The sequence below is a fragment of the Elgaria multicarinata genome, chromosome 10 (assembly GCF_023053635.1).
Source record: "Elgaria multicarinata webbii isolate HBS135686 ecotype San Diego chromosome 10, rElgMul1.1.pri, whole genome shotgun sequence".
Lineage (NCBI taxonomy): Eukaryota > Metazoa > Chordata > Lepidosauria > Squamata > Anguidae > Elgaria > Elgaria multicarinata.
Window position 1 is genome coordinate 11,187,964 of NC_086180.1, and position 15,192 is coordinate 11,203,155.

Sequence of the window (15,192 nt, forward strand, 5' to 3'; positions counted from 1 at the left end):
ATCAGACCAAGAGTTCATCTAGTCCATCCTTCCGTTCACATAGTGGTCAACCAAATGCCTGTGGGAAGTCAACAAGCAGGATAGGAATGTAATTGCATCCTTCCCTCTCATGTTCGGCAGCAATACAGATAGACTAACACATACTCAGGACCAGCATCAAGGGTAGGGTAGGGTAGGGTAGGGTAGGCATGGTTGGCACCTGCCCATGGCCAACACACCAACAGGGGGCCATTGACAACCACCATCACCCGACTTGCTCCTGATCTTCACCATTGCAGCTTCCTTGTTCGCCCACCTCTCGCTCTGTCCTCAAGAAAGATGATGAGAAAGGCGAAGAAAAGAAATAGCTGTTGATAAGGGTGATGAGAAGGTAGATTTGTTGAGGGGAGGCAGGGCCGACCCAAGACATTTTGCTGCCTGAGGCAGGGAACAAGATGGTGCTCCTCCCTTTCCATGTACAAAAGCCGACTGGACTAGCAGACGAATCTTATTTCAATACTGGGGATATGGCAGCTTCCTCCCCTGCATCTGAAGGCAGCAGGGTAGTTCAGAAGGTGCTAGGCAGGATGTGTGGTCCACGGCTTTCTCCTCCAACGCTTTCCTGATGCCTCCCAGTATCTTCTGCTTGAAGCAGGTGGCTGCCTTACGCTGCCTAATGGTAGGCTCACTCTGTGGGGAGGGGCCCATTGAGGGTGTCTTGCCCAAGGGTCCTCAGAAGCCTAGAGCTGGCACTGGCACACAGACATATGCACACATCTGTGCGTCCATGCACACACACACACACACACACACACACACACATGTATGGGTCACCTCTCAGCTTCAAGACCCCGAAGGCAATGAACAGTATTAAAAGCAGCAGTACAAATACATTGGATGTTAAAAACCACCATGTTCCATAATTGAAATGGTATTCCTGGCCCATAATGTAGGATGTATGGGATTCCCTGGCGTGATATGATGACATATGATTAGAAAACTTTAAAGGGGGGCTAGACAATTTTGTGGAGTGCTCTGCTCTACTTCCACGAGTTTTCTGCGTTGTTTTCCAACAATCAGTCAACATTCCACAGTCACAGTCCTAATTGGGTTCCCTCCACACACACTTTAGAGGTGTTTTTTTTTCTAAAAACATGTTTTTTTTGGTATTTTTGCAAACCCTGGGGTTCCTCTAAGCCTGATGACCTCTCCCTTATTCTTCTCTTTGTCTTGAATCCATTGCCCTTTTCAGTTGCTATATTTACCAGTAAGCCACACACATAATTGGGCTGTGCTGAGTAGTTCCACTTATAGTATGTCAAGCTAGTGTAGCTCCTATCCTTGTTTTCCACATATGCAGCTGTACGCACAAAGGATTCCATGTGAACTCCAATCACGCAGCAAATATACCCTTCCCTACAGATGTACAGACTGTAGACATGGAGACCAGGAGAAGGAGCTAATTAGCATGTGTGCTATCAGGAGTGTTGCTAGTTGGTGTGGCCCCAATTCCCTACTTCTGGGTTCAGCTTACCTAAGGTGACCACATGGAAAGGAGGACAGGGCTCCTGTATCCTTAACAGTTGCATAGAAAAGGGGATTTCAGCAGGTGTCATTTGTATGCATGTAGCACCTGGTGAAATTCCCTATTCATCACAACAGTTAAAGCTGCAGGAGCAATACTAGAGTGACCAGATTTAAAAGAGGGCAGGGCTCCTGCAGCTTTAGCTGTTGTGATGAAGAGGAAATTTCACCAGGTTCTCCATATATTCACCAGGTTCTCCATTCATCAGGTTCGCCTGCCCTCTTTTGTATCTTGTCACTCTAGTATAGTGCCTGCAGCTTTAACTGTTGTGATTTATTTATTTATTTATTTATTTATTACATTTCTATACCGCCCAACAGCCGGAGCTCTCTGGGTGGTTCACAAAAATTAAAAACATTCAAAGTATAAAACAACAGTATAAAACCATAATATAAACTACAATATAAAAAAGCTCAACCAGATCAAAACAGCAGCAATGCAAAATTACAAATTTAAAACACCAAGTTAAAATTTATTTATAGACTGTTAAAATGCTGGGAGAATAAAAAGGTCTTCACCTGGCATCTAAAAGCATATCATGTAGGTGCCAAGAGAATGAGGAAGAGGGAATTTCAAGATGAAGAGGGAATTTCACCAGGTGCTGCATGCAGGCAGATGACACCTGCTGAAATTAACATTTAAAGCCCTAAACGGCTTGGGGCCAGGCTATCTGAAGGAATGCCTCCTCCCATATGTACCTGCCCGGACCCTAAGGTCATCCTCAGAGGTCCTTCTCCATGAGCCCCTGCCAAAGGAAGTGAGGCAGGTGGCTACCAGGAGGAGGGCCTTCTCTGCTGTGGCACCCCGGCTGTGGAATGAGCTCCCTGAGGGGGTTCGCTTGGCACCTACATTATATGCCTTTAGACACCAGGTGAAGACCTTTTTATTCTCCCAGCATTTTAACAGTCTATAAATAAATTTTAACTCTGTGTTTTAAATTTGTAATTTTGCATTGCTGCTGTTTTTATCTGGTTGAGCTTTTGCATTGTATTTTATAGTATGGTTTTATACTGTTGTTTTATACTTTGAATGTTTTTAATTTTTGTGAACCGCCCAGAGAGCTCCGGCTATTGGGCGGTATAGAAATGTAATAAATAAATGAATAAATAAATAAATAAATCCCCCTTTCTATGCAACTGTTAAGGATACAGGAGCCCAGTCCTCATTTCCATATGGTCACCCTACATAACCTTTTCCCCAACCATTGTTCATTTGGTTATTTTCTAGCTTTTGAGCAGTTTCCCCCTATTCTGAAGGGGTCAAATGCTTCTCCTAAGGCCTTGTTACTGACAGTCGTAGCTTTAGAATGTCATCATATATGCATGTTTAAGCCTCCAAATCCCAGCATGCTCCACACGCATGCAGACAAATGCATGCATTAAGCAATCCCAGTTGACTGGAGCTTCCTCCAGAGTGTTCTTCCAGTGCCAACCCAGATCTTCATAACATGTCAAAAGGCCCCCAATAGCAGGCTTTTAAAAGTCCAGAAACAGTAAGCTGCTAAATCAGCCTTTAATGTGATTTCTCTCATATCCACGAGCGTCACTATTGGTGGATTTGTCAGCCCCGGTGCCTCTTTGATGAGGTGTGAAAGTAGCTAAAGAAAGCAGGTTCCTGTCCCAACTTTGAGCTGAAATCCTGCTGAGAATAATCCCAGCGTCTGGTTTTCAGTCATGCTTAATGCGAAGGCGCATATGCATTTAAACGAAGGGAAGTCTTCAGAAAGGGGTGGTGGAATTAATTCCGGGTGGTCCTTTACTCACAACTCACAAATCCTTCTCTTGCCTTCTCCCCTCAAAAAGTCCCTTCAGCTTTGCCTATTTTGTTATTTTCCCTTCAAATAAAATATTAATTATCCAACCAAAGTAGAGCCTCTGCACTGAAGGAGAGAGAGAGAGAGAGAGAGAGAGAGAGAGAGAGAGAGAGAGAGAGAGAGAGAGGAACCTTGGCAACAATTTCAGCATCAAACTCAGACCTTGAGGAGAAGCCAACTTTTCACTGCTGTCTAATAAAATGAAATAAGAGTGAAAAGTTCAAATATTAGACTTTCCTGTGGGGCTGGTTTCATGGGGGGGGGAAGCAAAGGCCAAAATAAACAGTGGCCTAGTGGTGAGTACATGTTTCTGTCTCGTCTGTGGCGAACGCTTGCGAGGGCATTGGCGAGAACGAATAAAAACCCCATTGCAAAAGGTAGGGAAATTATATATGCAAGGAGCTCGCCTGAACAGAGGTCACTTGGTTTGGTGACCTAAAGGTGAGAGATTCCCCCCCCCCCCCTTGACGTTGCGGTAACAGAGCACAGTGACAACATTTACATCTTCTCCAGCCAAGAAAGAAAAAAAAGTGTAGCATGACTTTAAAAAGAATCTTTCTTTTAAAAAAACACACCATACTAGGGATGTGCTCCGCTTCTAATCGGACCAGCGAATTAGAAGCGGAGCGGGGTGCTTCACCTCCCCTTAAAGCAGAGGCGAAGAGGATTGGGGGGCCGGCGGAGCGTTGCAAAGAGGATCGAGGTGAAGGCGGACCCTTCGCCTCGATCCGGAGCTCCGCAAGAAAGGTAAGTGGGGTTTACCGGGCCCTGCTGCTGTCGCTGTCGCCCATGCGGTGACAGCGGCAGGGCTCGGTAACCCCCCCTCCTCTCCCTTACCTGCGTCCGTTCGCGGTCCCTCGGCTTCTTCAATTGAGCCCGCGGCTCAACCAGGAAGTCTAGGCCGCTTGTGGCCCAGACTTCCTGGTTGAGCCATGGACTCAATTGAAGAAGCCGAGGGACCGCGGACGGACGCAGGTAAGGCCCCCCTCCCCCTTGGTCCCTTACCGGGCTCTGCAGGTAAGGGAGAGGAGGGAGGGGGCCTTACCTGGTGCCACTCCCCTCCACTGCGGAGCTCTGATTCGGAGCCGGAGCTCCGTGGCGAAGAGGAGCGGACTATGGGCGGAGCGGCGTGGAGTGGGACTGATCCGAAATTGGATCGGCCCACAGGGCGGATCGGGGGGTCCGTGCACACCCCTACACCATACACACACAGAAAGAAACCTTCAGTCTTGCAATTCAGTCTTGCAGTTCGTAGCATCCACGGTCCCCTACTCTGCTTATTTGTTATTTATTTGTTACATTTCTATTCCATCATTTCCTCCAAGGAACTCAAGGTGGCTTACATGATTCTCCTCCTCTTCATGTTACGTTCACAACAATCCTGTGAAGTAAGTCAGGCTGAGAGTGTGGCCGTAGCTAGACCGGGCTTTATCCTGGGGCCAACCCCGGGATCGTCCCGGTGCATCCACATGACGCACAGGGGATCTTGGGATCAGGGAGGGATGATCCCTCACTTGCCCCGGGATAGAACCCTCCCCTTTGGGCCTGCTTTTTCCATGGTCCCGGGCTGAGCCCGAGACTGCGGAACGTGTGGCCCGTTGCTGCGGTTTAACCCAGCTCTGCGCAATTCCTCATGCTGTGCCGGGAGCCGCATATGGGGCGCAGGAGCAGGGAAAGTAACTAAAAAAAAAAAAAAACCTTACTTTTAGTGCGCAAGCGTTCGTGTGCTTCTCCCTCTTTTTTAAAAAATGGCGGGCGCGACACCTCTTCTCCTGAGGTTGTTCCGCCTCACATGTAAACGGAGGAGGGTTCTCGTGATAATCACATTGCGGGATTTTCCCTCCTCTGTCATGGACTATGACGTAGGTCTAGTTAAGGCCTCAGTGACTGGCCCAAAGTAGGGTGACCGTATAGAAAGGAGGACAGGGCTCCTGTACCTTTAACAGTTGTCTAGAAAAGGGAATTCCAGCAGGGGTCATTTGTATGCATGCAGCACCTGAGGAAAATTCCCTCTTCATCACATCAGTTAAAGCTGCAGGAACCCTGCCCTCTTTTGTATCTGGCCACTCTAGTACTGCTCCTTACAGACCAATAGGTTGGTAGAGGTGAGATGTGTACTGTGGTTGCTAGGCATCTATTTGCATTGTGCTTCCTCCCCTAAAAGTAGCAAAATGAACAGCTAGGGGGCCAACTATACAGCAGGCTGAGCAGGTGTACAGATCATCTAAGCTTTCTTTACTATGGTGAGATGTATTTCAATTTAAATTATAGTTATTATTTCTAAATTTGCAACTATACATATATATTTGCGTATGGAAATTGTTTGCAGATTGGTGCCTTCTTTGGTTCTCTCTCTCTCTCTCTCTCTCTCTCTCTCTCTCTCTCTTATTTATTTATTTAGGGTGATGTGTAAGTGGACACATATGCAGAGGGATCCTTGGCTTGATTTTGCATGGCTCCTCTTATATTCCTAAGCAGCCCAGAGAACTTTATATGTTATGGTCAGTGTACATATGTCAATAATAATAATAATAATAATAAATTTATTTATTTCTTACCCGCCTCTCCCTTTGGATCGAGGCAGGGAACAACATTAGTACAGGAATCAACACATCTTAAAAATTCTTGATTTTACATTGATCTGGGTAGGCCTGCCGGAAGAGACTAGTCTTCAAAGCTGCCTTAAAATCACACAGAGGGTTAATTTTATGAATCTCCTGGCAGGCCGTTCCACAATCCAGGGGCAACAGAAGAAAAGGTCCTCTGGGAAACTGATGTCAGCCTAGTCTTGGCTGACTGAAGTAAGTTCTCCCCAGAGGACCTGAGTGTGCGGGGCAGATTGTATGGGAGAAGGCGATTCTGCAGGTAACCTGTACCCAAACCATTTAGGGCTTTAAAGGTAATGACCAACACTTTGTACTTTGCCCGGAAACTAATGGGCAGCCAGTGGAGTGATTTTAATGTAGGGGTAGTATGCTCACCCCTAGATGTACTGGTGACCAACCTGGCTGCCATAAATGCATCAATACATGTCCTGACTCAGCACAAGGTAGTCTCATATGCCTTTATATGTTTCTCAGGACTGTAATTTAGGACAATACAGCAACTGATCCCTACACCATGGCATACCGATTGATCTCTACTTACCGTACAATTACTCAAGTCACATAGGCTCTGTTCATAAGAAGGTGGTGACCCTATGCTTAATACCCACCCACCCCCAAAGCATATAACAGGCTCCAAGGAGATGTGAGCCAAGTTTGGAACTGAGTTTATAGTGCACATCCTGCTTCAGTGGGGTTTAGCATTCCATGATCAGAATGTCAACAAACAGAAAGAAATGTAGTTTTTGTACTCAAATATCAGCTTTAGCTCATAAACACAGAATATTTCCAGGAAGTGCACTCGTTAAACATTTTGAGCCCTTTTCCCAGTTGAGTAGGAAGAGATGGACCACTGGTGTGATTTGTTAGGATACATCAGTGCAGACCTTTGAAACATGATTAGCAATGGACCTGTTATACTGGGACTGCAGTTCATTCAGAACATCAGAATGGACATATAGACAATCCCACTCAACTCTCATAAAGATGCTGCTATGGCTATATTCTCCAAATGGGTACGAGCTCCATGATAACAACACAATGGCACAGACGGCTAAGGATGCTGCAGAGTTGATAGGTATGCTTGAGGAATTTGAACTTTTTTGAATTCCACTATGAACTGAACTGAGGTACACCTGGGCACTTATGCGGGTCAGAACTTGGTTATCCACCGGATTTTCAGATGTTCTGAAAGTTCCAGAACAGAACCGTGCACTGACCCCCAGATTCATCGTGAACCCTGATTCAGCCTTTCCAAAAATGACCCAGTTCTTCTTGGACCAATTCAGAAGTTATCCACTTTGACTCAAGTACCAAACTGAAATCAAGATTCAGAAATCTGAAATCTCATGCCTCCCATTATGGGAAATTTAAAATTGCTATAAGTGTTCTCTTGGTTAAAACTGGATGCTATTTGCAAGCATAGTAGGCCCTTGGGATTGGATTACACCTGAGAATGGTTTTGTGCTACATGTTTTGATCTTTTTTAAAACAAAATATCTAGGCAGAATTGGATATAAGTTTCAAGGATAGCGGCACCTTCTGGGAGTATTGAGTTTGCCAAGTTTCAGATGAACAGGTGAAGTGGGAGGTGTTGTGCAAGATAAGAACATAAGAAGTACCATGTTGGATCAGACTGAGGGTCCATCTAGTCCAGCACTCTGCTCACACAGTGGCTAACCAGCTGTTGACCAGGGACCAACAAAGCAGGACATTGCGCAACAGCACCCTCCCACCCATGTTCCCCAGCAACTGGCGCACACTAGTTTACTGCCTCGAATACTGGAGGTAGCACACAACCATCAGGTCTAGTAGACATTGATAGCCTCCTTCTCCAGGAATTTATCCAACCCCCCTTTTAAAACCATCCAAATTGGTGGCCATCATTACATTTTGTGGTAGTGAATTCCATAATGCACTGTGTGAAGAAGGACTTGCTTTTATTTGTCCTGAATCTCCCACCAGGGAGATTCAGATCAAGCTTGACGTTTTGCAGTATCCCAAAGCGGATGCACTTACCCCCCTCCCCCTATGTTCCTTGTAGACCATTGTCCTGAAAATGACAGAGAGCTTAGAGGTCTCCCTAAGTAAGAAACCTTCACAATTTCAGAAGGATAGGTGCAGCAGTTCATGCGGAAGGGGAATCTTTAATTTGAAGTGGAATGGGGAAAGTGATTTGTGTCTCCTTGCCTCCCTCTGGGTTTCTTTAGGCAATTTGTGTGAAAATGCCACAGCACATAGAAGTGTCCCCAGGCAAGAAACCTGCAAAGTTTCAGAACGTTAGGTTCAGATTCTAGTAGGTTATGACTGAAACCCAGTTTGTAGCTTTTTCCATAGTGAAATGTGGTGGTATTAACAGAATGGCCATTTCATGGTCCTCTTCGTTGCCCTCCCACAAAGCACAGTGATTGGAGTCTACGGCCTTAGCTAGACCGGGCTTTATCACGGGGCAAACCCCAGGATCGTCCCTGTGCATCCACATGACGCTCGCTTTTTCTGTGGTCTCAGGCTGAGCCTGAGACTGCAGAACATGTGGCCCGTTGCTGTGGTTTGACCCAGCTCCGCGCGATTCCTCGCATGGAGCTGCACCCATTGGGGGTAGGGTGAGAGGAGTGGGGAAATTAAGTTAAATTTAAAAAAGACCTACCTTATGCGCACTAGGAGCGCTGCTTCTCCTTTAAAAATAAAAAAATGGTGGGTTTGATGCCTCTCTTCCTGAGGTCATCGCGCCTCACGTGTAAACGGAGGAGGGATCTCACATTAATCGCAACGCGAGATCTTCCCTCCTCCATCTTGGATTATCAGGTAGGTCTAGCTAAGGCCTATGTTAAAACGTGGCCTAGGATTAGAATGTGGATCTGTCAGTCACTCAGCTGCACTCCTTCCCTCCCACTATTTGTGAACAAAAGCAAAATACGTTTTTTTAGAGACAAAGTCTGTGGGCACTTATATCTAAAACACAAGTTGGCAATGATTCTGGAGCGGCTTTAGAAGAAGTCCACTTGAAACCCAACAGAACCAGAACAAGGTAGCTCTATTCTGTTCAGGTTTCAGATTTCATCCGGATTTGATGCTCATCCCTAATTTCACATGATGAATAATTAACTTCTTGGACTGTCTACCCAAAGGTAAGCTTAGGTGCCTTTCAAAAAAGTTTTCCCTCCAAATCTCTCAGTTGCTGTAAACCCGCAAAGACCTCCGGTGACACCCCATCCTCAAGCTCTTCCCCTCCCAGTTGACTACCTCCCTGGGGCTTTGCTCTGCCCACATGTTTCCTGAGACAAGAGCTGAATGAAGCTGACACACTGGTGAGCTGCCACCTCAAGGCCCTCCCAGCTCCTCGAAGTGGCAACTCCCCAAGGCTTCACTCAGCAAGGGGAGATGAAATGTGGTCACTGGGAAAGGCAAGTGGAGAGTGAAGCCATCTCAGTGTTTGTTTGTGAATGGGGTGTGTGAATGTGGGATGTGTGTGTAAAAAGGGTGCATGTGTTATGTGGGTACTTGCCAACAGTGGTGGTGGCCATGCTCACTTTGGGTCCTGGCTCTGTCCCCCTTGGGCCATGGCTCCACCCACTGCTGGCATGCAGCCACCAACATGCTTTCAAAGAGTGAATTCAGGCCTTGAGGTGAAATAAGTAATGATAGTAGAATGGAACCTCTATATGCAGACAAGCTGGAGGGTGTTCAGAGGAGGGCCACCAGGATGATCAGGAGTCTGGAAACAAAGCCCTATGAGGAGAGACTGAAACAACTGGGCATGTTCAGCCTGGAGAAGAGGAGATTGAGGGGAGACATGATAGCACTCTTCAAAGACTTGAAAGGTTGTCACACAGAGGAGGGCCAGGATCTCTTCTCGATCCTCCCAGAGTGCAGGACGCAGAATAACCGGCTCAAGTGACAGGAAGCCAGATTCCAGCTGGACATCAGGAAAAAACTTCCTGACTGTTAGAGCAGTACGACAATGGAACCAGTTACCTAGGGAGGTTGTGGGCTCTCCCACACTAGAGGCCTTTAAGAGGCAGCTGGACAACCATCTGTCAGGTATGCTTTAGAGTGGATTCCTGCCTTGAGCAGAGGGTTAGACTCGGTGGCTTTGTGGGCCCCTTCCAACTCTACTATTCTATGATTCTATGATTCTATTGTCTACACCAAGTGACAGTGTCTCTCCAGGGTTTCAGGCAGGAGCATTTCCAGTCCTTTCTGGAGATGCCAAAGATTGAGCCTGGGACCTTTTGCATGCCAAGTGTGTGATCTACCAATAAGCTACGGCCCCTTCCTGTATAAAGAGGGACAATAGAATAACTTCTGAATACCAGATGCTGGTGACAAACAGCAGTGTGAGACCCTTGCTTCCAGTCCTGTCCTGTCTGTGGACTTCCCAGAAGTGTCTGGCTAGCCACTGTTGCACACAGGATTGTTGGATTAGATTGACCTTTTAGTCATCTCCAGCGGGCTCTTAAGACAAGTTCATTAGGGGACTCCTCAGCCCGACGTAAGATTCTGAGGAATAGGGCCTGCTTATTCATTTCCACCCGGCATTTACCACCAATAAATTCCTTTGTGGGGAGACCGCATGTCACAGCCCCGTTAACGTCAAGCAGCATTCGGGGAGAGTTTTTAGACAGACGAAGCGAGCCTGTCGGAAGGGAGTGGCGTGCAGGAACAAAACAAAACGGGCCAGCTTTAAAAGAGCACTCACTCCTCCTTCCTTGTGGTTTTGTGAGATTTCTCTGCACGGCTGTGGAAAGAAAGACAGCCTTTGGTCTATATACAAGCACCGTGTAATCAATTCAACTCTCCTCCAGTGTGTGTTGAAGGGTTACTTCCCCTCACCGGTTAATGGAAAAGAATGAGTCACAGTAAAATTGTCTAAAATCAGCTTAAGCCTTCAGCCCTTTCCCTTCGTGGTATTGGGCACTGAAGTTCCTGCCGTCCTGCTCCTCTTCTATGCTGGCTCAGCATACTCAGCTATCTGGCTAAGTGCACACATTGAGTTTCTACTTTAGGTTTTGCTGAAGCGGCAAAGCAGGTAATGAAAATCGATGATGAACCATTGTCACCTGATTCCTGCTCTGGGGGAGCTATCTTAAAGACCCCACTGGTATATCTTTCTGAAGGAGTTTTCAGAAATCTCATTGGCAACAGGGCATGCACGCTGACCGTGAGAGGCGCCCATGAGAACGTAGGTATCTGTCCGATATTGAATCATTCCATCGTTGGTCCATCTATCCCAATATTTTGACCCTGACTAGAAGCAACTCTTCTGGGTTTCAGGCAAGACTCTTCCTGGCCCTACCTGGAAATGCCGGCAGTTGACCCTGAGACCTTTTGCAGGCAAGGCAGGGGCTCTACCACTGAGCTATAAGGTAGGGTGACCATATGAAAAGGAGGACAGGGCTCCTGTATCTTTAACAGTTGCATAGAAAAGGGAATTTCAGCAGGTGTCATTTGTATATATGGAGAACCTGGTGAAATTCCCTCTTCATCACAACAGTTAAAGCTGCAGGAGCTATACTGCAGTTATACTGTGACCAGATTTAAAAGAGGGCAGGGCACCTGCAGCTTTAACTGTTGTGGTGGAGAGGAAATTTCACCAGGTTCTCCATATATACAAATGACACCTGCTGAAATTCCCTTTTCAATACAACTGTTGAAGATACAGGAGCCCTGTCCTCCTTTTCATATGGTCACCCTATATAAGGCATGTCTAGACCTCCCAGCATTCCTGGAGGGCGGGGGAGGATCTCACGGTATTCGGATCGCAAGATCCTCCCCCTCAGCCCACACGCAGCTGCGTGACATCCTGAGCATTGGGCCTGTCGTGGCGGCCATTTTTTTAAAGAAAGAAGAGCTGGAGCACACAAGCGCTCCAGCAAAAATAAAAAGGTAAAAAATCAAAACAAAAACTCAATCCCCTCCTCACCCCTGATGGAGCGCCTGAGGAGCTCCGTGCCCCATGCCCAGTTCCCAACTCCTCGCATTTACTCATGAGGAGCCGGGATGAAACCAGGACAGCGGCCCACACCTCCTGTGGTCTCAGGATGATCCCAAAACCGTGGAAAAAGCCAGGATAAATGTGGTTCTGGTTATCCTGGGGAAATGGAGGGATCATCCCTTCCTGCTGAAAGGATCCCCTGTGCATCATGTGGACACACAGGGATGATCCTGGAGCGATCCCTGGGATAACGACTGGTGTAGACATGCCCATAGTTCTTCCTCCCAGAAGCAAAGGGAGAGATGTCCTTCATCTTTAATGGTTGCTCAAGTGGGACCTATATATGTTGCAGTGTGGGATACTCCTCTTTGGGTTTCCAGCCAGCCAGGCACCACGTCCTCTTTCAGAAAACTCCCTTCTCTTCCCCCACCCTCACCCCAGCTTTCCCTGCCAGCCCATTATGCACATTTACTGGATGCCCTGAAGTGGGTCTTTCCTAAGACGGCACCCAGGATGAAGGATAAACGGAGAATGCCAGTGGCTTGATGTGGCCCCCTCTTTCGCACCCAGCCTCAAAAGTGGTCCTCAGAGCTATTGGAGTTGTGTACCTTGGTAGCACAGCCGAGGCGCAGGCTTTGCTATATTCGGACTTTGGTCACAATCTTGAAGGTTTATTGAGATGAGGTCTCTGGGAACCCTTGTGCCAGAGCGTGCATAGCTGGACGTGCGCTTGTTTGCCCAATGAGTGAATGTTCTTCTCGTCCAGGTATGTCACTTTGCATGGCGATCATGTCATATAGCTATTTGCTCATAAAAAGTCCAAGGGAATTTAGAGAACCCGGGGAGCGGAATGCCATGCATCCTTGATCATCAGTTGGGAGAATTTTTATGAGAGCAACCCAAAATGGGCCAGGCCACTTGATGGGCTTGGCCTTATTTAGGGGATGAAGCTGCGTACAGCATCGCAAAGCCTAAACGATGGCAAAGAAGGGACATGAGAACAGCCCACAGATATTTCGGCCCTTACTTTTAAAGCTGTCTTGCTCCGCCCTATCATTTTGTCCTTGCTTCTTGTTTCACCCCTGCTGATGACCTCTAATCCTCTGTCTCTATATCCCCAGCAGACTCTGCGTCCCCCATCTTTGTTAAATGGCTCTATCCATTTTCCCTTTTCCACCTCCTACATGTCGCACTGTCTCCTCAGACAAATACATGATGCCTAGATGCCATCTTGTTCTCTTCTTCCAATCCCTCCTCAAAATTCAGCTTCTTCTTCTTCTTCTTCTTCTTCTTCTTCTTCTTCTTCTTCTTCTTCTTCTTCTTCTTCTTTTTTGGTATGGCTTTTACTTTGGGCTGGATCCAGGATCTCCTTTCCTCTCCTTTCCTCTCATGGACAGTACCTCTGCCCAATGTCTGGGTATCCCCTCTCCCCCACATGCCATTCAGCCGGACTCCAGAGGGTTTTCCAGAGGGTGGGTGCCACTACAGAGAAGGCCCCGCCATTGAGGTTCTTCATGGCAGCATTCCGTTCATTGTTGAGGTGAGCACCTGCAAATTTATCTTTACACCACTGCCCCTTCCCACTCTGGGATGACTTCCCCATCGTCCAGGGAGGCTTTTTAGAATGGCAGGTGTCTTGAGGGGCAAGGGGGAAGAGAGGAGAGGAAATGTCCCTACCATGAACTTCCTTCAGTTATGGGATCATAGGATGCAAGCCACAGGGTCCACTATCTGGAAGCTGGCCTCCATTGCTGAACTCTTAGGGTTCCATACCATTGCATGCATCTCATTGCTCGGGTAGGGGGGGCATCGTAGCCTTGCAATTTCTAGGTTCAAGTGTGACCTAGGTTAACCCAGGGCCTTCCTAGACAAGGGTTTAGACCGGTGCGAGGCCTAGGCTCCCTGCTGTGCATGCAGATGATGCATGGGGGATCCCGGGGTCAAGCTGGGCTAAACCCTCCCTTGACCCGGGATAACCGGATCCACTTGTGGCCCAGTTTTTCCACAGCCCCGGGCTGAGCCCAGGGCTGCAGAAAGTCTAGCTGGTTCCGCAGCTTTTCCCGGCTGCTTGCTTACTTGCAAGTAGCCGGGAGAACCCGCGCACTGGGCACAGCGCTCCATAGGAGTGCTGTGCCCATCGGGCTGGGGGTGAGGGAATCACAGGGGGGAGTGATGGGGGCCAGGGGTGAAAGAGCAGACCCGGCAGGAGAGACAGGGGGGAAGAGCGGAGCCAGGGTGAGGAGATCGCGGCCGGGGTGGTGGTGGAGGGGGCATCGGACATGGCGAGCGGGGGTGGCGAGCGGACCGGTGAGCGAGTAGACGGTGTGAGCGAGGGGGGTGAGCGGGTGAGCAAGCGAGCGGACGGGCAAACAAGGGCGTGAGCGAGCGGGCAAGCGAGGGGGACGGGCGAGCAAGGGGGCAAGTGGACGGGCGAGTGAGCGGACGGGCGAGCAAGGGGGTGAGCGAGCGGGCGAACAAGCAGGCGAGCGAGGGGACAGGTAAGCAAGGGGGCGAGCGAGCTGGCGAGCAGGGGGGCAAGCGGGGGGCATCAGACATTGGGGGGAATCGGGGACAGGGGGAGCGTGGAACCCCCTTTTTTTAAAAAAAAAAAAAAAAAGACCTAACCTTTTGTTGGTGCGCTCCTTCGCACATGGCCCCTTTAACTTTTTGAAAAAAAATGGAGGACGCAACGGGGCTTTCCTTTTCCCGTCGCGTCTGACGTCTGGATAGGCGCGACAGCCCGTGCTAATTGTAGAATGGGCTCGCTGCACCTGAAGGCTGGATTCAAAGATAGGTCTAGCAAGGCCCCCAATCTCCAAGCATGATAGTAGTGGGTGGGTGGGGGAGAGAGAGAGAGAGAGAAAGAAGATTGATTTAGAATCTAATGACGTTGATTGACGTTTCAACATACCAATGACCTTGCCACAACTTTAATGAGTACTGGCTGGACATTTTGTTGTTGTCGCAGCAGAATGCACAACTGATAGAAATGGTTAAATCAGTTAACAGGACAAGAAACTCAACTTCAGGTTGCTAGACATGATAAGAGCAGTTAGTAGTCAAAACTCGAAAGTGAAATGGAAAAATAATCTAGCCAGAACCTGGTGTCTAATTTGTTAAAAGATGGGGAAATATTCTGCATTGGTTTGGCCAGTAGCAAATCCGAAAACCGCATAGTTTATTTGTTTCCGAAGGACAGCGGTATTTCCTGGCAAAATCTATAAAGTAGAATTTTAAAGGTTAAACCACAGAACCTACCAAATTAAGCTGAATTGTC

The 15,192-nt window shown here is 47.9% G+C and overlaps 1 protein-coding gene across 1 annotated transcript in view; it reads left to right on the forward strand.

Moving 5' to 3' along the window:
• The first annotated feature begins 14,194 nt into the window (after window positions 1-14,194).
• Window positions 14,195-15,192, forward strand: part of ADAMTS3 (ADAM metallopeptidase with thrombospondin type 1 motif 3) — a 168,986-nt gene continuing 167,988 nt past the window's right edge. Inside the window, exon 1 of the mRNA XM_063136071.1 lies at window positions 14,195-14,252. Coding sequence (XP_062992141.1) covers window positions 14,195-14,252 — 58 coding nt within the window. The remainder of the gene's footprint in view (window positions 14,253-15,192) is intronic.